Raw genomic sequence first — 24,605 nt, forward strand, 5'->3', positions numbered from 1 at the left:
AAAAAAACCATTTTTTTAATATGTACTGGCTATCGATTGAGAATAATTTTTTTTGAAAATAAAAATAAAAACTAAGACATTTTATATTAACTTTATATAATTTATCAAATATTATGTCATTATTTTAGACATATCAATTTGATGTGAGAAAATGAATTTTTATAATTGTTAAGAAACTTGGTGCTTGTTCACTTGTAAAAGAATAGCAGTTTTTTTTTTTAAATTGGATTTTTTATTATAACATAAACTTGACAAGCGAAACTTCCTCAACTTACTTTATTTCAATTCAAAAACAAATTAATTAATTTACAATTTTTATTTTTTAATTTTCAAAAAATATGTATAAATTACCCTAATATTAACAAGCCACTGTATCATTTCGATGAAAAAAAAGTTATGCCACAGAAATAGTACTAGGAAAAATAGAGGCAATGTGCAAACATAAGAGAAGAATTTCATCAATGAATCGGTTTATATGAACAGATACTACTGGGACAGGTGGATAATGGCAGCAGAATTTCTAGCTACTAAAAGTGCCAACAAAGGAATAAAACATCCACAGAATTTCATCACAATTTTCAACTTGCTAGTCTTCTTGATGCTTCGTGAAGAAATCAAATTCTTCACTAACCTGCATACCTCCCATTTGACAACCAAATAAAAAAAACCTGCATAACCCTCAGCCCACTAGTGATGCCAAAGCTATATCAGATTCTTTGAACATTCACACATCACCTGTAGTTATTTACAAGAACTTTACTGACATAGAATTTAAGTCCAAGTAAGCTAATTTAAAAAGAAAGTCAACCAAGCAAAAGGAACAAAAGAATTACACAAAAGCCTTCTCGGAACTGCTGTGACAACAAATGACAGATGCATAGCAGAATACCGGCATTCTATTGTACACATAGTGAACTAGCTCTAAGTACCAATAACTCAGCAACATAAAAGAGCCTCCCGCATCTCACTTCACATTTACACCTACAGAACCTTCAGATTGATAAGATTTCGTAGTTTTCTCGGAATGAGATTGTCATTTAGCAATAGACATATTACAAATTTGGTGGTTGTGGCATCAGCAGAAAATCCCTTATCAACCATTTCATCAATAAGTTGACACTTTTAGCATACTATCATGCCTAAGAAACCCTTGAAAAATCACATTATAACAGCAATCAATTTTGGACATCAACTTCCTTGTATTCTTTGATTTGTGCATGACAAAACTAAAAGTCTGATACTGCAACCACAGAGAGATTTGCACGCTTATGAATCTGGTACGAGCCCAGCTAGTTTTCTTAAAATGCTATACATTTGTTATGGACACCTAATCAACATTTTCACTTTTACACCAGCGAATTAAAAACCATAAAAGATATTAGCAGCATTCTAATTGTATACAATGAAATAGATCCAACTACCAATGACTCACAACATATCAAAGGCCCCTTGATCAAGAGTTGATTGTTCAAGTCTCATTTCACACTTACACCTTTAGAACCTCCAGATCGATTTCGTAGTTTTCTCAAAATGAGATCATCATTGAGTGATAGATGTATAACCAATTCTGCTGTGGTGACATCTGAAGAGAATCCCTTATCAACCATTTCATCAATAAGTTGTGATGCTTTTACTACATTCTCATGCTTAAGAAACCCTTGAATAATCACATTATAACAACGTTCATCTGGCAAACATCCACCTTCTTCCATTTCTCTGAAAACCTTGTATGCTTCATCAAGTAATCTTTCATTGCAAAGTCCTTTTATTATCGTAGCATATATACAAACATTAGGCTTGATACCTTTTCTAATGAGCCCAGAAAAAAGTTCATAGGCATCATTAAGCTTTCCAATTTTGCACATACCATCAATCAGAATATTATAGATAACACAATCAGGCTTAAATCTACTCGTTTCCATCGCATTGAAAATGATAAGTGCCTCATCAAGATCTCCCTGTTTGCACAAGCCATTGAGCAAAATTGAGAAAGTTATCATATCTGGTTGGTGACCATTGTAATGCATATTCTTGAAAAACTCCAATGCAGCCTGAGGCCTCCCCGCTTCCCACAAGCCCTGTATAAGTGTATTATAAGTAACAGAGTTGGGAAATAAACCTTTATGAGGCATTTCATCAAAAAGTTTCATTGCTTCATCAATCCATTTGCTCTTACAGTATCCCTTAATTAAGATGCTATAGCTAAAGACATCAGCTATGCCACTGCTTACCATCAAATCAAATATTTTTCTAGCCTCATCCATTTGGCTATGCATACAATATCCATCCACCAATGAATTGTAAGTGACCACATTGGGCTTTATGCCCTTTTGAACCATCAAATTCACAATATCCTGAGCTTTTGAAACCATTCCTTCCTTAAAAAGAGAGTCGATCAATATGTTAAAGTTATAAACATTCGGTGATATGTTCTGCCCTACCATTTCATACAATAAGGCCAAAGCTCGATCCACTTGGCTATGCAAACAATATCCTTTCATCAATGAACTATAAGTGAAAACATCAGGCTCCACACCTCTTTGAATCATTATCTTGATTAAACTTTGAGCCTCTGTAAGTTGTCCCTGCTTACAAAGATCGTCTAGCAACACATTGAAGGTAAGAATGTCTGGTGATATGTTACGCCCCACCATTTCTTTCAACAAGGACAATGCTTGATTCGGCTTTCCTAAATTGCAAAGACCATGAAGTAAGCAGGTGTAAGTGATAACATCAGGTGAAATAGCTCTGTTCTTCATTTGAGAGAAGAGCTCTAAAGACTTGAAAACTTGCTTATCCTTGCAAAGAGCATTGATGATGGCAGTGTACGTCACAGCGTCTGGCTTACAACCTGTCTCAACCATTTTCTTCAGTAACCCAATAGCCATATCTGTTTTCCCAAATTTACAAAGACTACTTACTATTGCATTGTAAGTAGGAACATTAGGTTGATAACCTCCTGCAACCATATCACTGAAAATTTCTACTGCTGCTTTGATTTCACCCTCTATACAGAGCCCATTAATTAAGGTATTAAATGTCACAGTATCAGGCTTCAATCCAAATTTAAGAATTTTCCCAAAAATAGAGAATCCAAAATCCACATGGTGTAAGCGGCAGAAGCAATTAATCAAGATATTAAGAGAATAAATATTATGTGAGATACCTAGCGACTCAATTGTTTTGGAGAAGGAAAGGACAGTGTGGTATTGTTTCATTCTCATAACAGCAGATAAAAATCGACCAAACTGAACAATAGAAGGCAGAGGATGCAAAACAATAATGTGATTAAAGGAAGCTAGGGCATCATCAATGTCCCTAAAAGAAGCGGAATAGAATTTAGATCTCAAGCTAGCATCTTTATGTGTTTGAGTGAAAGTGGAAGTAGAAGAATGGAAAGAATAATTAAATAATATGGTTGGAAAATGAATGGTACCCATTCCCAAATCCCATAGCAGTGGACAGTGGAAGCTCCTGAGAGGTGAAGCTAAACACATGGTCTTCATAAAACTTAGCTTCCCCGTTATCAGCATCTTCGATCTTTGTAAAGTTGCAAACTTTCACTCGGCAGCGAGCAAAGGGACACGCGTCTATAGGTTAAAATGGGAGAATTTTACCCGTTGTGCCCTAATTTCGCAGTTTATTTTCAATTCATTAACGAACTATATTAGCAATGTTTTTTTTAGAAAAAATTGCTATGGTCCCTAAATTTTTTATAATTTTTAAAATCAATTAAAATATTCTTCGTAATAATCGTAACTGTTAACAGACTTTGTTAGTTTTGAGTTAAAAGTTTTTAGTTGTCCCTTTTTTTAATAACATTTGAAATGTCATTATAGAAATATCAGTACGTTATTAGTGATCTAAAAGAACATTAATTTAGTCTTCATGGTCCCAAAGGTGAGCTTCGCTCCTGAATGACCTTCACTCTCTTTCACAAGTGGATCATTTCCATACAGCATTCGTCTCTGATCTCAGATACCGCAGAGAGCCTGGAAATCTTCCTCTGAAATTCTACGACCGAAGACCTGAATATTTTCTTTGATCCTTTCGAAGTGGCTTGATTAGTTTTAAGGTGGAGGCAGGTGACTAGAATTAGAAGAAGATGTACTCTAGAAGAGAGTGAAGTTGGATAATGTGGTTATATTAGCTTAATGCATTGCTGTCATTTGTGTTTTGCTTGATTTGGATTCCTAACAAATACAATTCTTACTTATCTCTAGATCTTATGATCCTTTTATTCATTGACATTCAAATGATATCAGTGATGTGGACAAAGATGGCCAACAAAAAAAAATACATATGAATTACCCTTATATTAATAAGCCATTGTATCATTTAGATGAAAAAAAGTTATTTCTCAGGAAAAATGGAGGCCTTATTTGAGAGCACAATTCAATGCGCAAACATAACAGAACCATGATTTCTGTTCTAGTGAGCACACAATAGACAAGCAGCCATTTTCGTCATGCAATGAATCTGGTACGAGACCAGCTCCTTCTCTCAAAATGCAATGAATTTATTTCTTTTGTCAGAATCACCATTTTTATTTTTATTTTTATATCAGCAAGCTAAAAAAATTGATGACAGAAATGGATATTTTTGTGCTTCAAATTGTAGAGCAGCTTACTTTATGTATTTGATTTCATTTTGAATTCAATCCAATGAAGGAAAATGGCGAAGCAGAACAAAATCAGTTTATATGAACAGATACTACTGGGTCAGGTGGACAAGGTGATAGCCAGCAGAATTTCTAGCTACTAAACGTGCCTACAAAGGAATAAAACATCCACAGAATTTCATCACAATTTTCAAATTGCTAGCGTTCTTGATACTTCATGCAGAAATCAAATTCTTCGCTAACCTGCATACCTCCCCATCAATTCAGTGGTTGTGGCATCTGCAGAAAATCCCTTGTCAACCATTTCATCAATAAGTTGTGACGCTTTTAACATATTATCATGCCTAAGAAACCCTTTAAAAATCACATTATACCAGCAATCAATTTTGGACATCAATTTACTTGTATTGTTTGATTTATGCATAACAGAACAAAGTCTGATACTGCAACCACAGAGAGATTTGCATGCTTATGAATCTGGTACGAGGCCAGCTATTTGTCTCAAAGTGCTATAAATTTGTTATGGACACCTAATCAACATTTCACTTTTAGACCAGCAAATTAAAAACTATAGAAGATATTAGTGGCATTCTAATTGTACACATTGAAATAGATTCTACTACCAATGACTCACAAAATAACAAAGGCCTCTTGCATCTATTGATAAAGAGTTGATTGTTCAAGTCTCATTTCACATTTACACTTTTAGAACCTCCTGATCGATTTCGTAGTTTTCTCAAAATGAGATCATCGCTGAGCGATAGATGTATTACCAATTCTGCTGTTGTGGCATCTGCAGAGAATCCCTTATCAACCATTTCATCAATAAGTTGTGATGCTTTTACTACATTCTCATGTTTAAGAAACCCTTGAATAATCACATTATAACAGCGTTCATCTGGTAAACATCCACCTCCTTCCATTTCTCTGAAAACCTTATATGCTTCATCCAGTAATCTTTCATTGCAAAGTCCTTTTATTATCGTAGTATATATACAAACATTAGGCTTGATGCCTTTTCTAATGAGCCTTGAAAAAAGTTCATAGGCATTATTAAGCTTTCCAACTTTGCACATACCATCAATCAGAATATTATAGATAACACAATCAGGCTTAAATCTACTCGTTTCCATCGCTTTGAAAATGATAAGTGCCTCATCAAGATCTCCCTGTTTGCACAAGCCATTGAGCAAAATTGAGAAAGTTATAATATCTGGTTGGTGACCATGGTAATGCATGTTCTTGCAAAAATCCAATGCAGCCTGACGCCTCCCTGCTTCCCACAAGCCCTGTATAAGTGTATTATAAGTAGCAGAGTCAGGAACTAAACCTTTATGAGGCATTTCATCAAAAAGTTTCATTGCTTCATCAATCCATTTGCTCTTACAATATCCGTTAATTAAGATGCTATAGCTAAGGACATCAGCTATGCCACTGCTTACCATCAAATCAAATATTTTTCTAGCCTCATCCATTTGGCTATGCATACAATATCCATCCACCAATGAATTGTAAGTGACCACATTGGGCTTTATGCCCTTTTGAACCATCAAATTCACAATATCCTGAACTTTTGAAACCATTCCTTCCTTAAAAAGAGAGTCGATCAATATGCTAAAGTTATAAACATTTGGTGACATGTTCTGCCCTACCATTTCATACAACAAGGCCAAAGCTCGATCCACTTGGCTATGCAAACAATATCCTTTTATCAATGAACTATAAGTGAAAACATCAGGCTCCACACCTCTTTGAATCATTATCTTTATCGTACTTTGAGCCTCTAAAAGCAATCCTTCCTTACAAAGAGAGTCTAGCAATATATTGAAGGTAAAAATGTCTGGTAATATTTTATGCCCCACCATTTCTTTCCACAAGGCTAATGCTTGATTCTGCTTGCCCAAATTGCAAAGACAATGAATTAAGCAATTGTAAGTGATAACATTAGGTGAAATGCCTTTATCCTTCATTTGAGATAAGAGGTTTACAGCCTCAGCAAATAACTTACCCTTGCAAAGGGCGTCGATTATTGCATTGTATGTTACAACATTTGGCTTACAACCTCTCTCAACCATTTTCTTCAGCAACCCAATAGCCCCATTTGTATTCCCACATTTACACAATCCATTTACTATCGCACTGTAAGTAAGAACATTAGGTTGATAACCTCTCTCAACCATATGGTTGAAAAAGTCTATTGCTCCATTGATTTTACCCTCCATACAAAGCCCATTAATTAATGTGCTAAATGTCACAATACTTGGCTGCAATCCCAATTTAAGGATTTTCCCAAAAATTGAGAAGCCAAAATCCACATGGTGTAAGCGGCAGAAACAATTAATCAAGATATTAAGAGAATAAGTATCGTTTGAAATTTCTAGAGACTCAATTGTTCTGGACAAGGGAATGACGATATGATATTGTTTCATTCTGACAAGGGCAGACAAAAATAGATTAAATTGAACCCTAGAAGGGAGAGGATGCATAAGAATGATGTGATTAAAGGAAGCTAGGGCATCATCAACGTCCCTAAATGAAGCAGAATTGAATTTAGATCTCAAGCTTGCATCTTGATGTGTGTGAGCGGAAGTAGAAGAAGAAGACGAATGGAAAGGAAAAGTATATAATGGGGTTAGAGAATGAAAGGTACCCAATCCCAAATCCGTTGGCAGTGGAGAGTAGAAGCCCCTGAAAGCTGAAGCTAAACACATGGTCTTCACAAAACTTAGCTTCATCTTCGATCTCTGTAAAGTTGCAAGCTTTCACCGGGCAGCTGGCACTGAGCCTTGAGCTCTTTTTTCATCACCAGAAGAAAAATGAAACATGGTAGTGGATTCTTAAAAAGAAAAACTATAAAGTAGTAATTTATAAAAAATAAAAAGAAAAAGAAAAAACATTCCGAGTGCTCATCCTACATTAAATCGTAGTACCACTGTATAATTTCTTATTTAAAAAAAAAGCCGATTTTTAATATTTAAATAATTACATATTTAAAACATAAGTAAGTCATTTTTTTATCAACACATTGTGTTATCTTAATTTTTTTTATCGATTATTATGTTAAATTTTTTTTTTCAAGTCAACACTATCGATTTAAATTAAAAAATTAATCAAATTGAATTAATTTAAAATTTTATTTATTTATTATTTATTTTATTTAATTTAATTTTTAATTTTAAAAATTTTAATTATTTTAATTTAATTTAATTTTAATAAAAAAATTAAATTAAACCGATTAGTGATAATAGTATATTATTTTTAATAGTACTGAAATTAAATTATATTAAAATTAAAATATTTCAATTAAATTTTAAAATATAAAAAATAAAAAATTATTAAAAAATTTAAATCAATTAAATCAAACCGAATCATATTGATTCAATTCAGTTTAATTTTTATCTAAAATCAATTCAATTTAATTTTTATAAATATCAAAATTTTAATTTTCAATTTATTTAATTCGATTCGATTTTAAATTGAATCAACTAAATACACATTCCAATAGTAAATAGTAAATAAGAGATTTTATTGTGAATTAAAATAAAAATAATAATTCCTCACAAACACTTTATACATGAAGCGACACAAAACTCAATTCAGTTAATAAATTTATATGCAAAATTTCCGTATAATTTTATTTACATCTAAAAGTTGTTACTTAAAAATAACTACTTTTCTCTCTATTCAAATCTTAGAAATAGCAACCCACTCCTCTTTTCTCTCTATCCAAAAAGTTAGAAAGTCCTTTTTTTTAATTAAATAAAAATTTAATGAATTTAAATTTAATAAATTAAAATTATATTTTTACTAAATCTAATTCTAATTAAATTATACTCCTTTCTATCTTTTTTATTATTATTTTAAAATTATTATTTACTTTTTTTTATATTATAATAATATATAAATTGATTATTATAATTTTATTTTATTTTTAAAATAATTTTATTATTTTTCTAAATAAGTATTCAAAATATTTTTTAATATTTAATAAAAGTTAATGCCATTAAAATGAATATAATTGAAAATTTAATAAAAAAATATTTTTCTTACTATTTTTTATGAAAAACATTTTTTACAGAAAATATTTTTTAAATATAAGTTGAAGTTATTTTCAGCAAATTAATGGAGTATAATCCTGTTTTAATCTCTGATATTTTCATTTCTATGAAATATTAAGACTTAATAAAGATTGAATCAAATATATAGTAATGGGGGGTCAGACAGCTTGTTCACTATCTGTGTTCTACATGGAGTATTGTCTCCCCATTTCATGATATTTGTGTTGAGGACATTTTACGTTGATTCAATAATGAATTTGTTAAGCACACCTCTGATGCCAAAAGCTATATCAGATTCTTGTAACATTACAACATCACCAGTAGCTATGGTGTTTAATGGGCTCCTTCTATCACTGACCTTCTTATCTGTTCACAAATATTTCTACTTTTATAAGGACTTACTAACTTAAGAGTTCAACTCTAAATAAGATAATTTGAAAGAGGAGCACCAGAATCATACCATTGTATTCTTGGGACTGCTGCGACAACATATGACAGATGCATAACCAACTAGCAGCGTTCTAATTGTACATGTATTCAATATATTCAAATGCCAATAACTCACAACCAAAGAAGGCCCCTGCATCTGTTAAGCAGGTGTTGATTGCTAAAATCTCTTTACACCATAAGAACCTTCAGATTGATTCAGTAGTTTTTGCAGAACGAGATCGTCATTGAGTGACAACATATGACAGATGCATAACAGAATTGCGGCATTCTATTGTACACATAGTGAACTAGCTCTAAGTACCAATAACTAGCAACATAAAAGAGTCTCCCGCATCTCACTTCTCATTTACACCTACAGAACCTTCAGATTGATGAGATTTCGTAGTTTTCTCGGAATGGGATTGTCATTTAGCAATAGACATATTACAGATTTGGTGGTTGTGGCATCAGCAGAAAATCCCTTATCAACTATTTCATCAATAAGTTGTGACGCTTTTAGCATACTATCCTGCCTAAGAAACCCTTGAAAAATCACATTATAACAGCAATCAGTTTTGGACACCAATTTCCTTGTATTGTTTGATTTGTGCATAACAAAACTAAAAGTCTGATGCTGCAACCACAGAGAGATTTGCACGCTTATGAATCTGGTACGAGCCCAGCTATTTTTCTTAAAATGCTATAAATTTGTTATGGACACCTAATCAACATTTTCACTTTTACACCAGCAAATTAAAAACCATAAAAGATATTAGCAGCATTCTCATTGTATACATTGAAATAGATCCAACTACCAATGACTCACAACATATCAAAGGCCTCTTGATCAAGATTTGATTGTTCAAGTCTCATTTCACACTTACACCTTTAGGACCTCCAGATCGATTTCGTAGTTTTCTCAAAATCAGATCATCATTTAGTGATAGATGTATAACCAATTCCGCTGTGGTGACATCTGAAGAGAATCCCTTATCAACCATTTCATCAATAAGTTGTGATGCTTTTACTACATTCTCATGCTTAAGAAACCCTTGAATAATCACATTATAACAACGTTCATCTGGCAAACATCCACCTTCTTCCATTTCTCTGAAAACCTTGTATGCTTCATCTAGAGATCCTTCTGCACAAAGCCCTTTTATTATTGTAATATATGTATATACATCAGGCTTTAAACCTTTTTCAAAAAGCCTAGAAAAAAGTTCCTTCACATCATTAAACTTCCCAGCTTTGCACATAGCATCAATCAGAATACTATAGACAACACAATCAGGCTTAAATCGACTCTTTTCCATTGCTTCGAATATGGTAAGTGCATCATCAAGATCTCCCTGTTTGCACAAGCCATTGAGCAAAATTGAGAAAGTTACCAGATCCGGTTGGTGACCATGGTAATGCATGTTCTTGAAAAACTCCAATGCAGCCCGAGGCCTCCCTGCTTCCCACAAGCCCTGTATAAGTGTATTATAAGTAACAGAGTCGGGAACTAAACCTTTACAAGGCATTTCATTAAAAAGTTTCATTGCTTCATCAATCCCTTTGCGCTTGCAATATCCATTAATTAAGATGTTGTAGCTAGAGACATTAGCTATATCATTCCTTACCATCATATCAAATACTTTTCTAACCTCATCCATTTGGCTATGCAGACAATATCCATCCATCAATGAATTGTAAGTGACCACATCAGGCTTTATGCCAATGTGAACCATTGAATTCATAATATCTCGAACTTTTGAAACCATTCCTTGCTTAAAAAGAGAGTCAATTAATACATTGAAGGTATAAATATTCGGTGATATGTTCTGCCCCACCATTTCATAGTGCAAGGCCAAAGCTTGATCTACTTGGCTACACAAACAATATCCTTTTATCAATGAGTTGTAAGTGACAACATCAGGCTCCACACCTCTTTGAATCATTATCTTGATTACACTTTGAGCCTCTGAAATTAGTCCTTCATTACAAAGAGAGTCTAGCAATATATTGAAGGTAAAAATGTCCGGTGATATTTTATCTACCGCCATTTCTTTCAACAAGGCCAAAGCTTCATTCTGCTTGCCTAAATTGCAAAGACCGTGAATTAAACAGTTGTAAGTGATAACATTAGGTGAAACTTTATTTCTCATGTGAGAGAAGAGGTCCAGAGCCTCAAAAATTAGCTTATCTCTGCAAAGGGCATCAATGATTGTAGTGTATGTCACGGCATCTGGCTGACAACCTCTCTCAACCATTTCCTTCAGCAACCGAATAGCCACGTTTGTATGCCCCAATTTACAGAGACCATTTATTATGACACTGTATGTAAGAACATTAGGCTGATAACCTCTGTCAACCATATGGTTGAAGAAGTGTACTGCTCGATTAATTTTACCCTCTATACAAAGCCCGTTAATTAAGGTATTGAATGTTACAATGTTGGGCTTCAATCCAAGTTTGAGGATTTTCCCCAAAATTGAGAATCCAAAATCCACAAGGTGTAAGCGGCAGAAGCAGTTAATCAAGATAGAAAGAGAATAAACAGTGTGTGAGATCCCTAGCAACTCAATTGTTTTGGACAAGGAAATGACAGTGTGATACTGTTTGATCCCCACAAGAGCAGACAAAAATCTATTAAATTCAACCCTAGAAGGAAGAGGATGCATAAGAATGACGTGATTAAAGGAAGCTAGGGCATCATCAACATCCCTAAAATAAGCACAAAGGAATTTAGATCTCAAGTTCGCATCTTTATGGGTGTGAGTGTAAGTTGACGTAGAAGAAGAACTGAAAGAAAAGGTAAATAATAAGGTTGGAGAATGAAAGGTACCCATTCCAAAATCCCTCAGCAGGGGGAAGTAGAAGCTCCTGAAATGTGAAGCTAAACACATGGGCTTCATAAAACTTGGCTTCCCCATTATCATCATCTTAGATCTCTGAGAAGTTGAAAGCTTTCATTCGGCATGGAGCCACAGAGAGAAACTATCACACTAGCAGTACCGAGCGCCATATATTCTTGAAGACATATATATAAGATTTAATTGTTTCTAAATTATTTTCCTATTATTATTATATTAGGGCAATAACTTGTGGGCATTAATTTAATAATATTAAATAAAATTATAGAACAGACAACAGTAATAAAATAAGCAAAATGGATCTAGCATAAGCAGATCCATCTGCAACATATCAGGGCAGTTGCAATATTTGACAGAAAATTAGAGTATGAATTACAAGGATGATGAAGAAATGTTCTATTTGTTAAGGAGGCTGGGAAAGCACAAAAGAAATGGAGGGTCTAGCATAATTCACCAATGACAACATCAGAGCTTGGAAACAATATCTGTCGTTGCACACAATAAGATTTCTAACTCTTCTCCATCACTTTAAACAGGGTGGCTCACTAAAATCTGTCTCTCTGTTTAATTAAAAGAAAATCACTTTTTATTATAGTTTTACACATTAATTAATAAAACCAGTTCAATTTTTAAAAATGTTACTAAAATAATAAATAAATTTATTTTTTAATCAATTTAATTTAATTATACGAAATAATTAAATAATGTAGACCTCAACTAAGCATCCTTGTGATGGATGCCATGAGGAAATGCTGAGCTAAAGGAAATGGTTCTGCAAAGTTCTCCCTTTGGCCTTTGCCACTGACATTTAAGTTTATAAGTTTATCCTGCATTAATCTCTGATAGTTTCATTTCTATGAAATAATAAGATTGAATCAAATATATAGGTTTGGTTGTTTAATGGTGGAGTCGGACAGACAGCTTGGTCACTATCTCTGCTGTCTCCCCATTTCATGATATTTGTGTTGAGGACATTTTACATTCATTTGATAATTTCCAATCTGTGTCTTTTAATTATGCAAGGCATCGTGGAAATGTCCTAGCACATGACTTGTTTCAGTAGTATTCTGTGCTCTCTAACACATGTAGACCTGCAAGATCAAATCAGACTGTTTCATAATAGTACTTAAAGGTTTTTTATTCTAAATGATTGTTCATTTTTAATTAAATTTAATAATTAAAAAGTTTATTTTATTTTCAATAAAAGACAAACAAACAAAAAAAAAACAGGTCCTACCGGGAGTCGAACCCAGGTCGCTGGATTCAAAGTCCAGAGTGCTAACCACTACACCATAGAACCCTTTTGAATATAATTTTCTCTAAAACAATTAGATCAGTGAAAAACGGAAATATATATATATATTTATATTTTGCTCAAGCTAAATGCTCAATTTCACCCATATACTTATGAAAGATACTCAATCTGTCCCTTTTGATCTAAATTAGCTAAGAAGATTTAATTTATCCCAAAATTAGATTTCTTGATTGGTTGATTAGATTTAAAAGAATAATAAGAAACTCGGTTTCATGATCTTTTCCATTAAATTTCTGATTTTTTTTTATTTAGTTTAAAAATCAACAAATTTCTTATTTTTAGACTAAATTAAATTTAAATTTTTAGAATAATTTGAATAAAAAGTTAAAAATAAATTAATTTGAACTTTTAATTAGTACTGAAACTAAATAGCTATCTGTATTACAATAGTCAATTAATGTTGTTATTAACTTCTCCACATGTACGTATTTGCAAAACTAGAAATATTGAATGGTTAGTTTTTGGTAATCTCCTTAATGCCTAAGATACAAAGACTGTGAAGATAAAAAAAAAAATCAATGTAAGACATAGATGGAGCATAATCAAATTCTTTGATGACTAGAATTGCTCAAGAAATTCATCTGGTCTTACGATTGCTTTAACATAGATGGACTTAAGCTCCAATCTCATTTAGGACAAATAATCTATTTATGATTTTTTATATTTTTTAATAAGTAGTTGCTGAAATTATTTAAATTTTTCCATATCTTATTTTAAAAGAATTGAACATCTTATTCGAAATTCCTTATACTCTTAATTTAAGGTTCTAAATCAGTTTATCAAATTTTACGATTTTCAATCTATGAGCTTTAGTGCCTTACAAGCAGTGATCTGACTAATGGGTGTTATTACCCACTTGCTACATTAGTGATATTTCAAATATGAACTTTGTCTTATATTTTAATTTCAAATGTTAGGCTCAGATGTATGACTAATATGATGGTTTGAAATCACAGAATCTTGACGGTGTTGATTAACGTAAGTGGCAACAAAATGGAGAAATAATTGAAGTGGGGAAAGGGCCTTATGACATGAAATTGATGTTAAAAGAAACACAAGAGGTTCTTCTGTTGTTAAGTCTTAAAAAAGGTGCTTTTTGGTTGGGAAACTTCCTGCTACATTGACTCCACCACCACTTCTTTTCTCCACTTCACTATTCTTATGTTTACACTTTTAACGTGGTCGTGTCGTCTGATTTAGGAGGCGGAAACTGTTTGTCGGTATGGTTAGGTTTGATTTCATTTTAATTTTAATCTAAATTTCAATTTGATTTTTTTTTTAAATTTAGTTCAAATAATTGCTATATTAATCCTCATGAGTTGTTGATGAGATATTAAAGTTAATTGTGGTTTTTAAATTAATGGTATGTCATGTAATAGAGAGATAAGAAAGTTAAAAATATATATATATTTAAAAAAAAATTTGAAAAAAATGGGAGAGAAAGAGAAAGAAAGAATTGTAAGGGTTGCGTATGAGAGTTTCCAGCGAGACAGATGATTGGTGGAAATGGATCCACATAAGCGAATTCATAATAAATAGAGTAATAAATGAGTAAGCACTCAACTCTTAATAATGGAGTTGGAGTGTGTGTGCCATTAAAGAAATGTTCGATCTCACCAAATTTTGCAACAAATCAAGGTGGCAGCAGCAGCTGGATCAAATTCCTCCACCTTGCACGTAACTATAACATGTTTTCCCACCTCCTTAGATTTCTGTATATAAAATATTCTAAAATTTAAAAAATAAAATTTATATTATATGTATATATTTAAAAAATAGAATTTATAGTAAATATATAAATTTAGTTAAAAAATAAAATATTTCTTCTCTTTTATTTTTTTTTTGCTAATCACGTCTGACCGCTTTTCTGTTATAATATTATTTATTTCTGTCACTCACATTCATACGTACGAAAGTGTCAAACATCCCTCTACGCCAAACGACTATTTAATTTCTCTCGACGCGCATACAGATAGAGTTGCAAAATGACTAGATCAGCTATTCTCCTGATATCATTGGGTTAAATTATTTTCTATTGGATCCACGCTCATAATTTCTTCGGTCTATTCCATGTGTTCGGTCTAAAACTTACCACAATGAGTCAATCTATCTAAAAATAGCTTGATCAACTTTAAATTTATATTTTTTTTTTGAAATCCAGTCCTACAACAATCAATACGTTTTTCGCTGCTCAACACACAAACTCAAAAATTCATCCGACATAACTAATGAATTATATGATGTTAAATAATTTTATTTTTTTATTATAAAAGTAAAATATTTAAAATAAATAAATTAATAATTCAAATTTCAACTTAAACGTTCACCCATTCTCTACATTTAGAAATAAGAAAGGCATGCATATTTATAATATTGGTAAGGAAAGGAGATCAAAGAAGAGAAGATAGGAAGAAAATTCAGACCCACCGCATTAGAATAAATCATTTAAGATTTATATTAAATATCATTCTATCTCTGTAATTCAATTATAAGAGAGAGCTCCAGAAAATAGGAGAGCTCTCAATCATGGCAGCTTTATGTGGGGGCCACACTTGTATGATTAGTGTCATAAGTTTGTGACAAATGTAAGGTGGAGAATATTATGGAATTATTAAATTGAGAAAAAAGAAAAAAAGTGGGATGAGTCCACATTTAATATTGAATGTGATTTGTCACGGTTAGGGCTTTTGCTACTTAATCATTGAAATTGCGAGTACGTAATAAGATAGTGATAGTGCATTTTGGTACTTTCACGCATTTCAATATCTCACAAACTCTATGATTTATTTTTGTTATTCTAAAATGAATTGAGTCCCTTTTTGTTATTATATATATTACTAAATAAATATAAATGATAAAATAATAATGACATTATGTAATTTTTGATACATAAAAAAAATTTATATTATTAAATAAATTTATTAAATTTGCTATGTATTTGAATAAAAAAATTGAATTGAAGCTTTCCATGATAAATATAGGATGGAGATTGACAAAGATTTTTTTTTTTAAAAAATTTGGAAATAATTTAACAAAATTGACAACTTACACCAAATTAATAGTAGCCCCAATACAAAGATGTGAAACTACCCCAAATTAAAGGATTTCTTGGAAGATTTATTGTTTGTTCATGGAAAATACATTTTATTAAAAAAAAAATTTTTTTCATAGTGTATAAAATAATTTTTAAAGTTATTTTTTATTTTATTAATTAATTCTTCTGAATACTCTAAATATTTAAAATATTTGCTTACCCTAAAAATGAAAGCCTAAATCATAATATATACAACTAAACCAACACTTCAAAGGGAATTATTACCTACATTTACAACTAAAAATAATAATAATAACAATTTCAACCATCAAAACTTGATTCCCATAGCTAGAAGAAGAAAAACCCATGAAGTCTGAAGAGGAAAGCTATCAAGATCTAATGGATTCAAGCTTCCCATTTCCAAAAAATCCCAACCATAGATATATAATATGAAAAGAATATATAACAGCCATCATTAATGTTTATGCTTTTCCTTGCTATAACTGCAAAAACACAAATAGTTTCCAAAGAATAAAGAAAAAAAGAAAAAAAAAGGCGACATCTCCTCTATCACACGGCATTAACAAGAAACCAAAAACAGAAACAGAGAGAGAGAGAGAGAGAGAACTATCTACTAAGGCTTACGAGAGTTCTGTTTTTGAGTTTCTTTGAAGAGAAGATAGTAACGAATGAAAAAAGAAAAGAAAAGAGAAAGATTTCATAGTTCGGACAAGTTTTTACGTAAATTAAGGGAATACAGCCTTTCGATAATAACGTAACACTTCATACTTCTCTACACTAATTGTCTTCTTCTTATGCTCTTCCATCGCAAGTGCTTCCATCACCAATTTTTTTTTTTTTTTTTTTTTTTAAATTTCCACAACAAACATGTAACATCATATAAACATCTGGGTTGTAATTGTCATTGGCAAATGATAGAATTACATCATATGTCAATTAGTTTTTTTTTTCATTGACTAATTATTGCATGATGAACATGTAAAAAAAAAACATTAATCAAAATCAACCGTAAAAAATGAAAAACTTTTACATCATATATTAAAACAATATAATTAATATTTAACTGTTGCACGTCATGTATCATAAATAATTTATCCGCGGAGTGGGGGCAGGAGGGATGAGTGAAATGTGGTTGTGTATAGAAGAATGATTTCATGCTACGTTACCTAATAAGACTCCACCTGTCATGCAACAAGATAATGAGTTCAATACGCACACTCCCTTCTCCTCTTTTAATGCAAATCAAAATAAAATATGTTTTTGTACAAGTATATAAAGGATGCCTCAAGCACCTCCATTGCCTCACCACCTTAACACACTATTTTCTGCATGAGATTCAGAGCTTTTTAGATCACAGCAAGCTAGCTAGGGTTTCACTTGAGGCCCTGCTTCTTCTGTTTTTGCAATAGAGAGAGAGAGACACAGTTTTGTGTTCATTTTATTTACTTAGAAGATGGCAGTGATGAGCACTCACCATCCACTGGCATTTGCTTTTGGAATCTTAGGTACATACTCAGAACTTAATCATTGTCTCTTTCTTTTCTTGAAAAGAGATCATTTGAATCTTCATTCCATCTCTCTCACTTGCTCATATATATGTTTCTTCTTCTTCAAAGCTTAATTTGCCTTTTACAAAAGTTGCTGTCCTTGCTTAACATCATCAAAAGAAACTAAGTATTTTGTCCTAATTTGCTTATTTGTGTTTAATTACGTTCTTTACTATCAAAATGTTGCTCCATCTACCAAAGATCTTTATTATGTGATATCAAAGTCATTTTCGTAGCTATAAAGCTCAGTATCTGCTTACATTTATAGATAGCTATTGTGACCAACTAATTAATTTATTTCTATCAGGTAACATTATCTCAATCATGGTGTACCTGGCTCCAATGTGAGTATTCTGTATTTTCTATCATTATTTATTATTATTGTTGTTATTATTGGGCAAATAATTAATCTGAATTAATTGCAGGCCTACATTTTTCAGAATTTACAGAAAAAAGTCCACTGAAGGATTCCAATCTCTGCCTTACCTTGTGGCATTATTCAGTTCCATGCTTTGGCTCGACTATGCAATGCTCAAGAAAGATGCTTTTCTTCTCATCAACATCAACGCATTTGGATGTTTCATAGAGACTGTATACATTGTCTTATATATCATTTACGCTTCAAAAGAGAACAGGGTATATGCAAATACTATGATTAATTACTGCTTAATTAACTTATAGGTTAATTTACTAATTTAGTATTGGATTTGTGGATGCAGATCTCAACTTTCAGACTTCTCCTTTCCATGAACATGGGATTGTTCTCTTTCATCATCCTCTTCACACATTTTGTAATGAAGGATTCGGTTCGTGTCCAAGTTCTAGGTTGGATTTGTGTTGCTGTTTCTGTCAGTGTTTTTGCAGCACCCTTAAGCATTGTGGTGAGGTTTAATTAATTAATTAGTTAATTCATACCCAAGAATAAGAAAATTTATTTATTTGATTTGCAATTCTTGAATCTTGATCTTGTTTTTCTTTTCAGGCACAAGTTATTAAGACAAGAAGTGTTGAGTTCATGCCATTCAATTTGTCATTTTTCCTTACAATAAGTGCCATTATGTGGTTTGCCTATGGCCTTTCCACCAAAGACTTGTGTGTAGCTGTAAGTTATTTTCTATCTTTATAGCTGTGGTTAATTCTTCTAAATATATATATATATAACAATGATTAGAGCATGCAATAATTTTTGTTTGTTCAGCTTCCAAATGTGTTGGGGTTCATCTTAGGGCTACTTCAGATGCTGTTATATGCAATCTACAGGAAGGCAAATAAGGTGATTATGGAGGAAAAGCTACAAGAAAATTTAAAGACCATTGTTATACTAAGCTCTGAAGTTCATCCTGTGGATGTTCAACCTCAATCCAATGAAGATCATGCACAAAAAGTAATAATAATAAATGATGATGAGAAGAATAATGAGAGAAACTTGGGAACTTCAAATGAACATCTCCAACCAAATGAAAATGCAGTTTAATTTTCCATGTTGAATGTGTTAAGGAGTCCTCAACCTTATTATTGTATACTCTCTCTCTCCCTCATTTCACAGGAACTAATGTAAAATCATAAAAGGAAATGTTGAATTCCATTTTTTTTCTTTACTATACGACTGGATGTACTATTTCTAAAATTTATGACCAATCAGATTTAAACAGATTTTATTTGCATATAATTATTGGATGATTGGTTGAAACACACGGAGCATATGTCAATTGAAAATGAGACCAACTTTATTTCACATCCATTGAATTCTGCAAGCCAGCTCATCTCCAATTCAATAGATTCATGCACATTTGATTATACTGTTTGTGAGCCCAGTTGGTCTCAGTACTTTAGGGCAGCCAGTACACAATCAAAGGTTGAAGCCTCTTGTCACAGATTTTTTTTTTTTTTTTGTGGTGATAAAAGCATGATCTACACTGGACAATATTAAATAGCCAAATTTTATTTATTTTTTCTTATAAAAAATATATTTTTTAATTATTGTTCTACCGGGGATGAAACTTTTTTAGGTTTGAAAATATTTTTATATTTTTTAATATTTAATTAACAAAAAAATATTTTTTTTAAAAAAATTAAACCTTTTTATAGAAAATGACCTTCAACTTCTTTTTAAAAGAAAGACTATTTTTCACACTTTAATGACCTTATTAAAACTTATATATATTTATAAATTTATTAATATATTTTATTTGTTAAATTAAAATTAAATAATAAAGAATAAATTATTTTACTAAAAAATATCTTTTACGAAATATATTTTTTATATAAAATAATTTTTTTTAAAAATATTTTTTAAATATAAATTATTTTCCATAATAAACAAACAGAGACTTAATTAGAGATAATAATAAGAATAATTATTTCATATATTTCTGATATTGAAAATAAAGTTCTAACAACTTTGCCTCATAATTTTAGTTACTCATCAAACATTAAAATTATCAAGAGGAATGCGTTGCATGTTGCAATATCATTGATTTTTATCTGTTAAGAGTTTGTTTAGCAAAGCTTAGTTCAACTCAAAATTTTAATTTTAAAGTAAATTCATTTTTATCAGTGTACATGCTATACGATAATCTACAAAATATTAAATATATTGGGATAATGATGTGTAAAACGGATCCATCATATTTTAGTTCAATAAAAAAAATTAAGTTTAATAAAGACCACGCATGACTTTGTATGATCAAGGAATAAGTGCAAATCATCAGTAGAATCGGTTCCTTTTAACTGTTTATGAAATTTTAAATGCACGCGTTGTATATCTGATTAATATAATACGAATAAATGGATAGAGTATAAAATAATTGGCTCTATATTTATTAATCGATTGTTCATTCCAGTCTAAACCAATCATACTGAAGACATGACTTAATTTCTCCTAAAAATCTCCCGCCAAAACTTTTTCTCAAACTTTAATATATCCGAATTAATAATTAACTCTATTAATTTCCAACCATCCATCTAGATCCATTAATAAGTTTGAACCCTTATTAATAAGCTTGAACCCTTATTTATGCAGATACTAAATTGAATCCACAGGATCTCAATTTATCCATACATAATATATTAAATTAAACATAATTTTGTTGAGAAAAAAAAATTAAAGATGAAGCTAATGTTATTTGCATAAGAATTTTCTTTGCATAAACATCTCATCTTTACTTTTATTAATCTTATTTATTACTGCTTGCACTCACAAAATATTAATATATTTATTTTCCTTTTTCATTCATATGTAGGGTTATTCTCCTTTTATTTGGTGTAATTTATTTTGAAAAAAAAGAATTTAAATAAATTTTTATAAAATCATTATAACATTTTTATTTTTTTAATGTAAATTTTTTAAATTAAAGAGAATTAAATTTTTTTTCCAAATAAAAAATTGTTAGAAAAATGTAATTTTCTTAAATTAAATAAAATTAAAATTTTTTTAATAAAAGAATTGTTAGAAAATTGTTGAGAATTGTTGAATCCGAAAGGAAGAGGAAGAAATTACGCGATCATTAATTTTAGGGCTAAAGTATCATCCCTGGTTGAAGATAGAGTACCGCCGTTGTACTCCTCTATTCGCTTTATTGTTTTTTTTTTTAACTTTAAAATCACCCATGTTATTGTTAAAATTAGATCTAGATTATATAATTAAAAATAGTAAAGTTATATTGTATTTTTCAATGTATTCCAGTATTTTAAAATCACCCATCTTCTCTAGCGGGGGGTCTAAAGGGAACTCAACCATTTTCCAGCCAAGATCAGTGAGCCCTCCAACATTTTTGAGGGCTCCTAAGATCCACAACTGATACATTGAATGAAGAATGTTATCCTGTGGAGGTGGGTCCATCAAATCAAAATCTAGCAAGTTGTCAATTTTGAGAGACTTGAGCAACAAAACCACATTACCAAGGTTGTCCTCTGGATCTCTGGCACTGGACTAGGCAGCATTTCATTGAGGTAAGCACTTTCTGTATAAAGCCTATAACATGTACCAGGGCCAGTTCTACCAGCACGTCCAGCACACTGATCAGCTGCAGCACGACTAAGAGGGAAAACTTGGAGTGCATCCATACCCATTCTAGGATTGTGAACTTTCATTTTACCATATCCTGTGCCAATAACATAAAAAATTCCATCAACTGTCAATGACGTTTCGGCAATGTTTATGGCAACAATGCATTTCCGGGCTCCATTTTCAGCTCTCTGGAATATCTTTGCTTGCAAGTCAGCTGGCAGTTGGGAGTATATAGGCAGTATCAGGAGCTTGGGGACTGCTTTCTTTGTAGTAGAGATAAGTTGTTCCATGCTCTCAGCAACGGCATAGCAGGCTGCTTCTATCTCGTCCTGGCCGGTCTTAAAAATAAGTATATCACCTGGAGGACTTGTAGTGTGGATGGTCATAGCTTGCTTCACTGCACCGTCAACATAATCTTCACAAGGCGTTTTGCTGTACAAGACATTCACAGGGAATGTTCTCCCTGGGATGTGGAATATTGGAACACTACAAATTGTTTAGAACAATAGGTTAGTTTCTGTCGATGTTAAAAAATAAAGTTTATGCTGGCAAATGGATAATGAAATGTTTTCTTATTTTTGGTAGCATAAGCGTAACATTTACCTTTATGTGCTTCATCCATGACTATGACCCTGTTACCATCACAATTACAAATCTAAATACTCGTTTCTAGCAAAAAACAACAAATTATTAATAAAAATGAGACGCAAATGAAATTAGAACTTCACATACAGATACTTGTCAAGATCAGAATCTTTGAGAGTTTCACGCAGTAGCAACCCATCAGTCATGTACTACACAATTGAGAATGACAAATTAGAATGTGGAAATCTTATTCAAGTTAGAACCTAACTTGAATAACAGAGAAATAAGATAAATTTGCTCAACAATAAATAATTGCAATCAGGATAATGCGCGTTCATCTGGCTATCTTCATATTACTTATACATTGTCTGCGTAAAAAATAAAAAGTGTATTGCGATCAGTTCCTCAAGATATTCTTGGACTGGTTCTTAAACTGTTATGGTTGATTCAAATCATTTTCAAGAGACCAAATTCTATATTTCTATATTTTCTTTTATATTTACTATTAGTTTTCTTTTTTAAACTGTATTTATATATATATGGCTACAAAGGATTCTATGGCTACAAAGGCAGATTGAAACCAAGTCATCTGAAAGAGAGATAATGAACAAGGCACTCATTGCACAAATTCATTTCAGTAATAACCATTGGCAACAAAGGACTAATCAGAAAGGATCAAATAGCAATAAATAAGTTCACTAGCAAACATTACAAAACCACTCACCTTGATTACGGTATTTGGCCCCGTCACATCCTCAAAACGGATGGCATAACCAACCTTATCTCCCAATTCAGTTTCCATCTCTTCACTAACTCTCTTTGCAACACTCATGGTTGTCACACGCCTTGGTTGGGTGCAACCAAGTATACCATTTTTTGTATACCCATCTTCATGGAAATACTGTTTTTCAAAACTGATGTCAGATTCCAGTTCATGAGGAGCCTACAACTCCAGTATTTAAGAACTAGTAAACGTTTTCCAGAAAATTGAAAGGAGAATCTAATGCTTGGGATTTACCTGTGTTAGTTGAGTAGTCTTCCCTGAACCAGTTTCTCCAATGACAACCACCACCTGATTTTCTCAAACCACCTATATAGAGCACAATTATTAAGAGAATGAGCCAAAAAAGTCGGCAAAAATATATGCTTCAAAAGGCACATCCAGTTAGCAACAAATCAAAAAGCAACTACCAGAAATTTTATATGCATTTCAAGCATGAGACAAAAAAATGGACCATCAGTGGGATGGTACAGTGATCAAGCCACCCTTGTTAATTAGAATATGTGGTAAGTACAACTCTATGAAGGGGAAAAAGAAAAGAAAGCTTTTTAACAGAACTCTATTTGGTACATAATTATACCCAAATAGTGATTACATCACCTCCATTTTCCATGTATAGCCCCCTATTAAATAAAAACCCAAAAATTCCAAAAAGAACAATTACAATAAACGGCCATAATATTACATGTTGGACAGTTGATGTAATATATCCTATGAGGACTAAATTTTGTAGTTCATGATCTCCCCTTACTGAAGGGAGAAAGTTGCCATGCTGCTGAATGCAAAATCATGCAAGCATATAATGATAGGCAAAATGTCAAACCTGTAATAAATCGTCTCGCACTGAATATATGGGCAGATATTGTCGCTGCTCAGCAATGGACTTTGACCTTGCAAAATTACTCACAGCTTCCTCCTTGTTCAAATACTGTGCAAATTTTGCATCTTCCTTAAAATCGACTTCACCTTGTTCGCCTACTACAGCTGTATCGGCATCAATCTAGGATCAAAATATAAAGTATTGTTTTAAGACCAATAACATCACATTCTCAAAAAGCTTAAAGAAACCAAATTTTCATTCAGATGTATACCCGTTCAGCTGTCTTCTCAACACCAAGAATATCACCAAGTTTTGAGCCTGCAAGCTCCCAAAAACGCTGGCGTGATTTATTCATACTTTGCTTCTCATGAATTTCCCTAACCAAAGCAGAACGTTTGCATGAAATAATGGCCATGTCTGAGGTAGGATCTTTATGGGCATCACAGGCTCTGCTTGTTTAGTAAAAACAACTCTTCCATCCAGGAAAGGAGGTTTTGTATCTACCACAGAACAAAAGATGACCAAAA

The 24,605-nt window shown here is 31.9% G+C and overlaps 3 protein-coding genes, 1 non-coding gene and 1 pseudogene across 5 annotated transcripts; 1 reads left to right on the forward strand and 4 right to left on the reverse strand.

Annotated features, from left to right (window-relative positions):
* Positions 1–1,018: 1,018 nt before the first annotated feature.
* LOC110630266 (putative pentatricopeptide repeat-containing protein At1g12700, mitochondrial) lies at positions 1,019–12,102 on the reverse strand. The gene is made up of 2 exons (XM_021777677.2): positions 10,227–12,102; positions 1,019–1,724 (listed from the first exon to the last, which is right to left on the reverse strand). The coding sequence occupies exons 1-2, from the start codon at positions 12,033–12,035 to the stop codon at positions 1,476–1,478; spliced, it is 2,058 nt and encodes a 685-aa protein (XP_021633369.2). The 5' UTR covers positions 12,036–12,102; the 3' UTR covers positions 1,019–1,475.
* Positions 5,260–7,482, reverse strand: LOC110630057 (pentatricopeptide repeat-containing protein At1g63330). Its single transcript, XM_021777369.2, has one exon. The coding sequence runs from the start codon at positions 7,354–7,356 to the stop codon at positions 5,308–5,310; it is 2,049 nt and encodes a 682-aa protein (XP_021633061.2). The 5' UTR covers positions 7,357–7,482; the 3' UTR covers positions 5,260–5,307.
* Positions 12,103–13,194: 1,092 nt separating the features above from the next.
* TRNAQ-UUG lies at positions 13,195–13,266 on the reverse strand. The gene has a single exon. It is a non-coding gene; the product is annotated as a tRNA-Gln (tRNA).
* A 4,355-nt stretch (positions 13,267–17,621) lies between these two features.
* On the forward strand, positions 17,622–19,547 carry LOC110629811 (bidirectional sugar transporter N3). Of its 2 annotated transcripts, XR_006348208.1 has the most exons (7): positions 17,622–17,841; positions 18,191–18,227; positions 18,309–18,519; positions 18,603–18,764; positions 18,866–18,985; positions 19,082–19,431; positions 19,462–19,547. XR_006348208.1 is itself a non-coding variant. In XM_021776955.2 (6 exons), the coding sequence occupies exons 1-6, from the start codon at positions 17,790–17,792 to the stop codon at positions 19,355–19,357; spliced, it is 858 nt and encodes a 285-aa protein (XP_021632647.1). In that variant the 5' UTR covers positions 17,622–17,789; the 3' UTR covers positions 19,358–19,547. The 2 variants fall into 2 exon arrangements, 1 of the variants encoding a protein (XP_021632647.1); XM_021776955.2 differs by having other exon boundaries at positions 19,082–19,547.
* A 2,689-nt stretch (positions 19,548–22,236) lies between these two features.
* Positions 22,237–24,605, reverse strand: LOC110630058 (annotated as a pseudogene).

This window comes from Manihot esculenta, chromosome 13, assembly GCF_001659605.2.
Source record: "Manihot esculenta cultivar AM560-2 chromosome 13, M.esculenta_v8, whole genome shotgun sequence".
Taxonomy (NCBI): domain Eukaryota; kingdom Viridiplantae; phylum Streptophyta; class Magnoliopsida; order Malpighiales; family Euphorbiaceae; genus Manihot; species Manihot esculenta.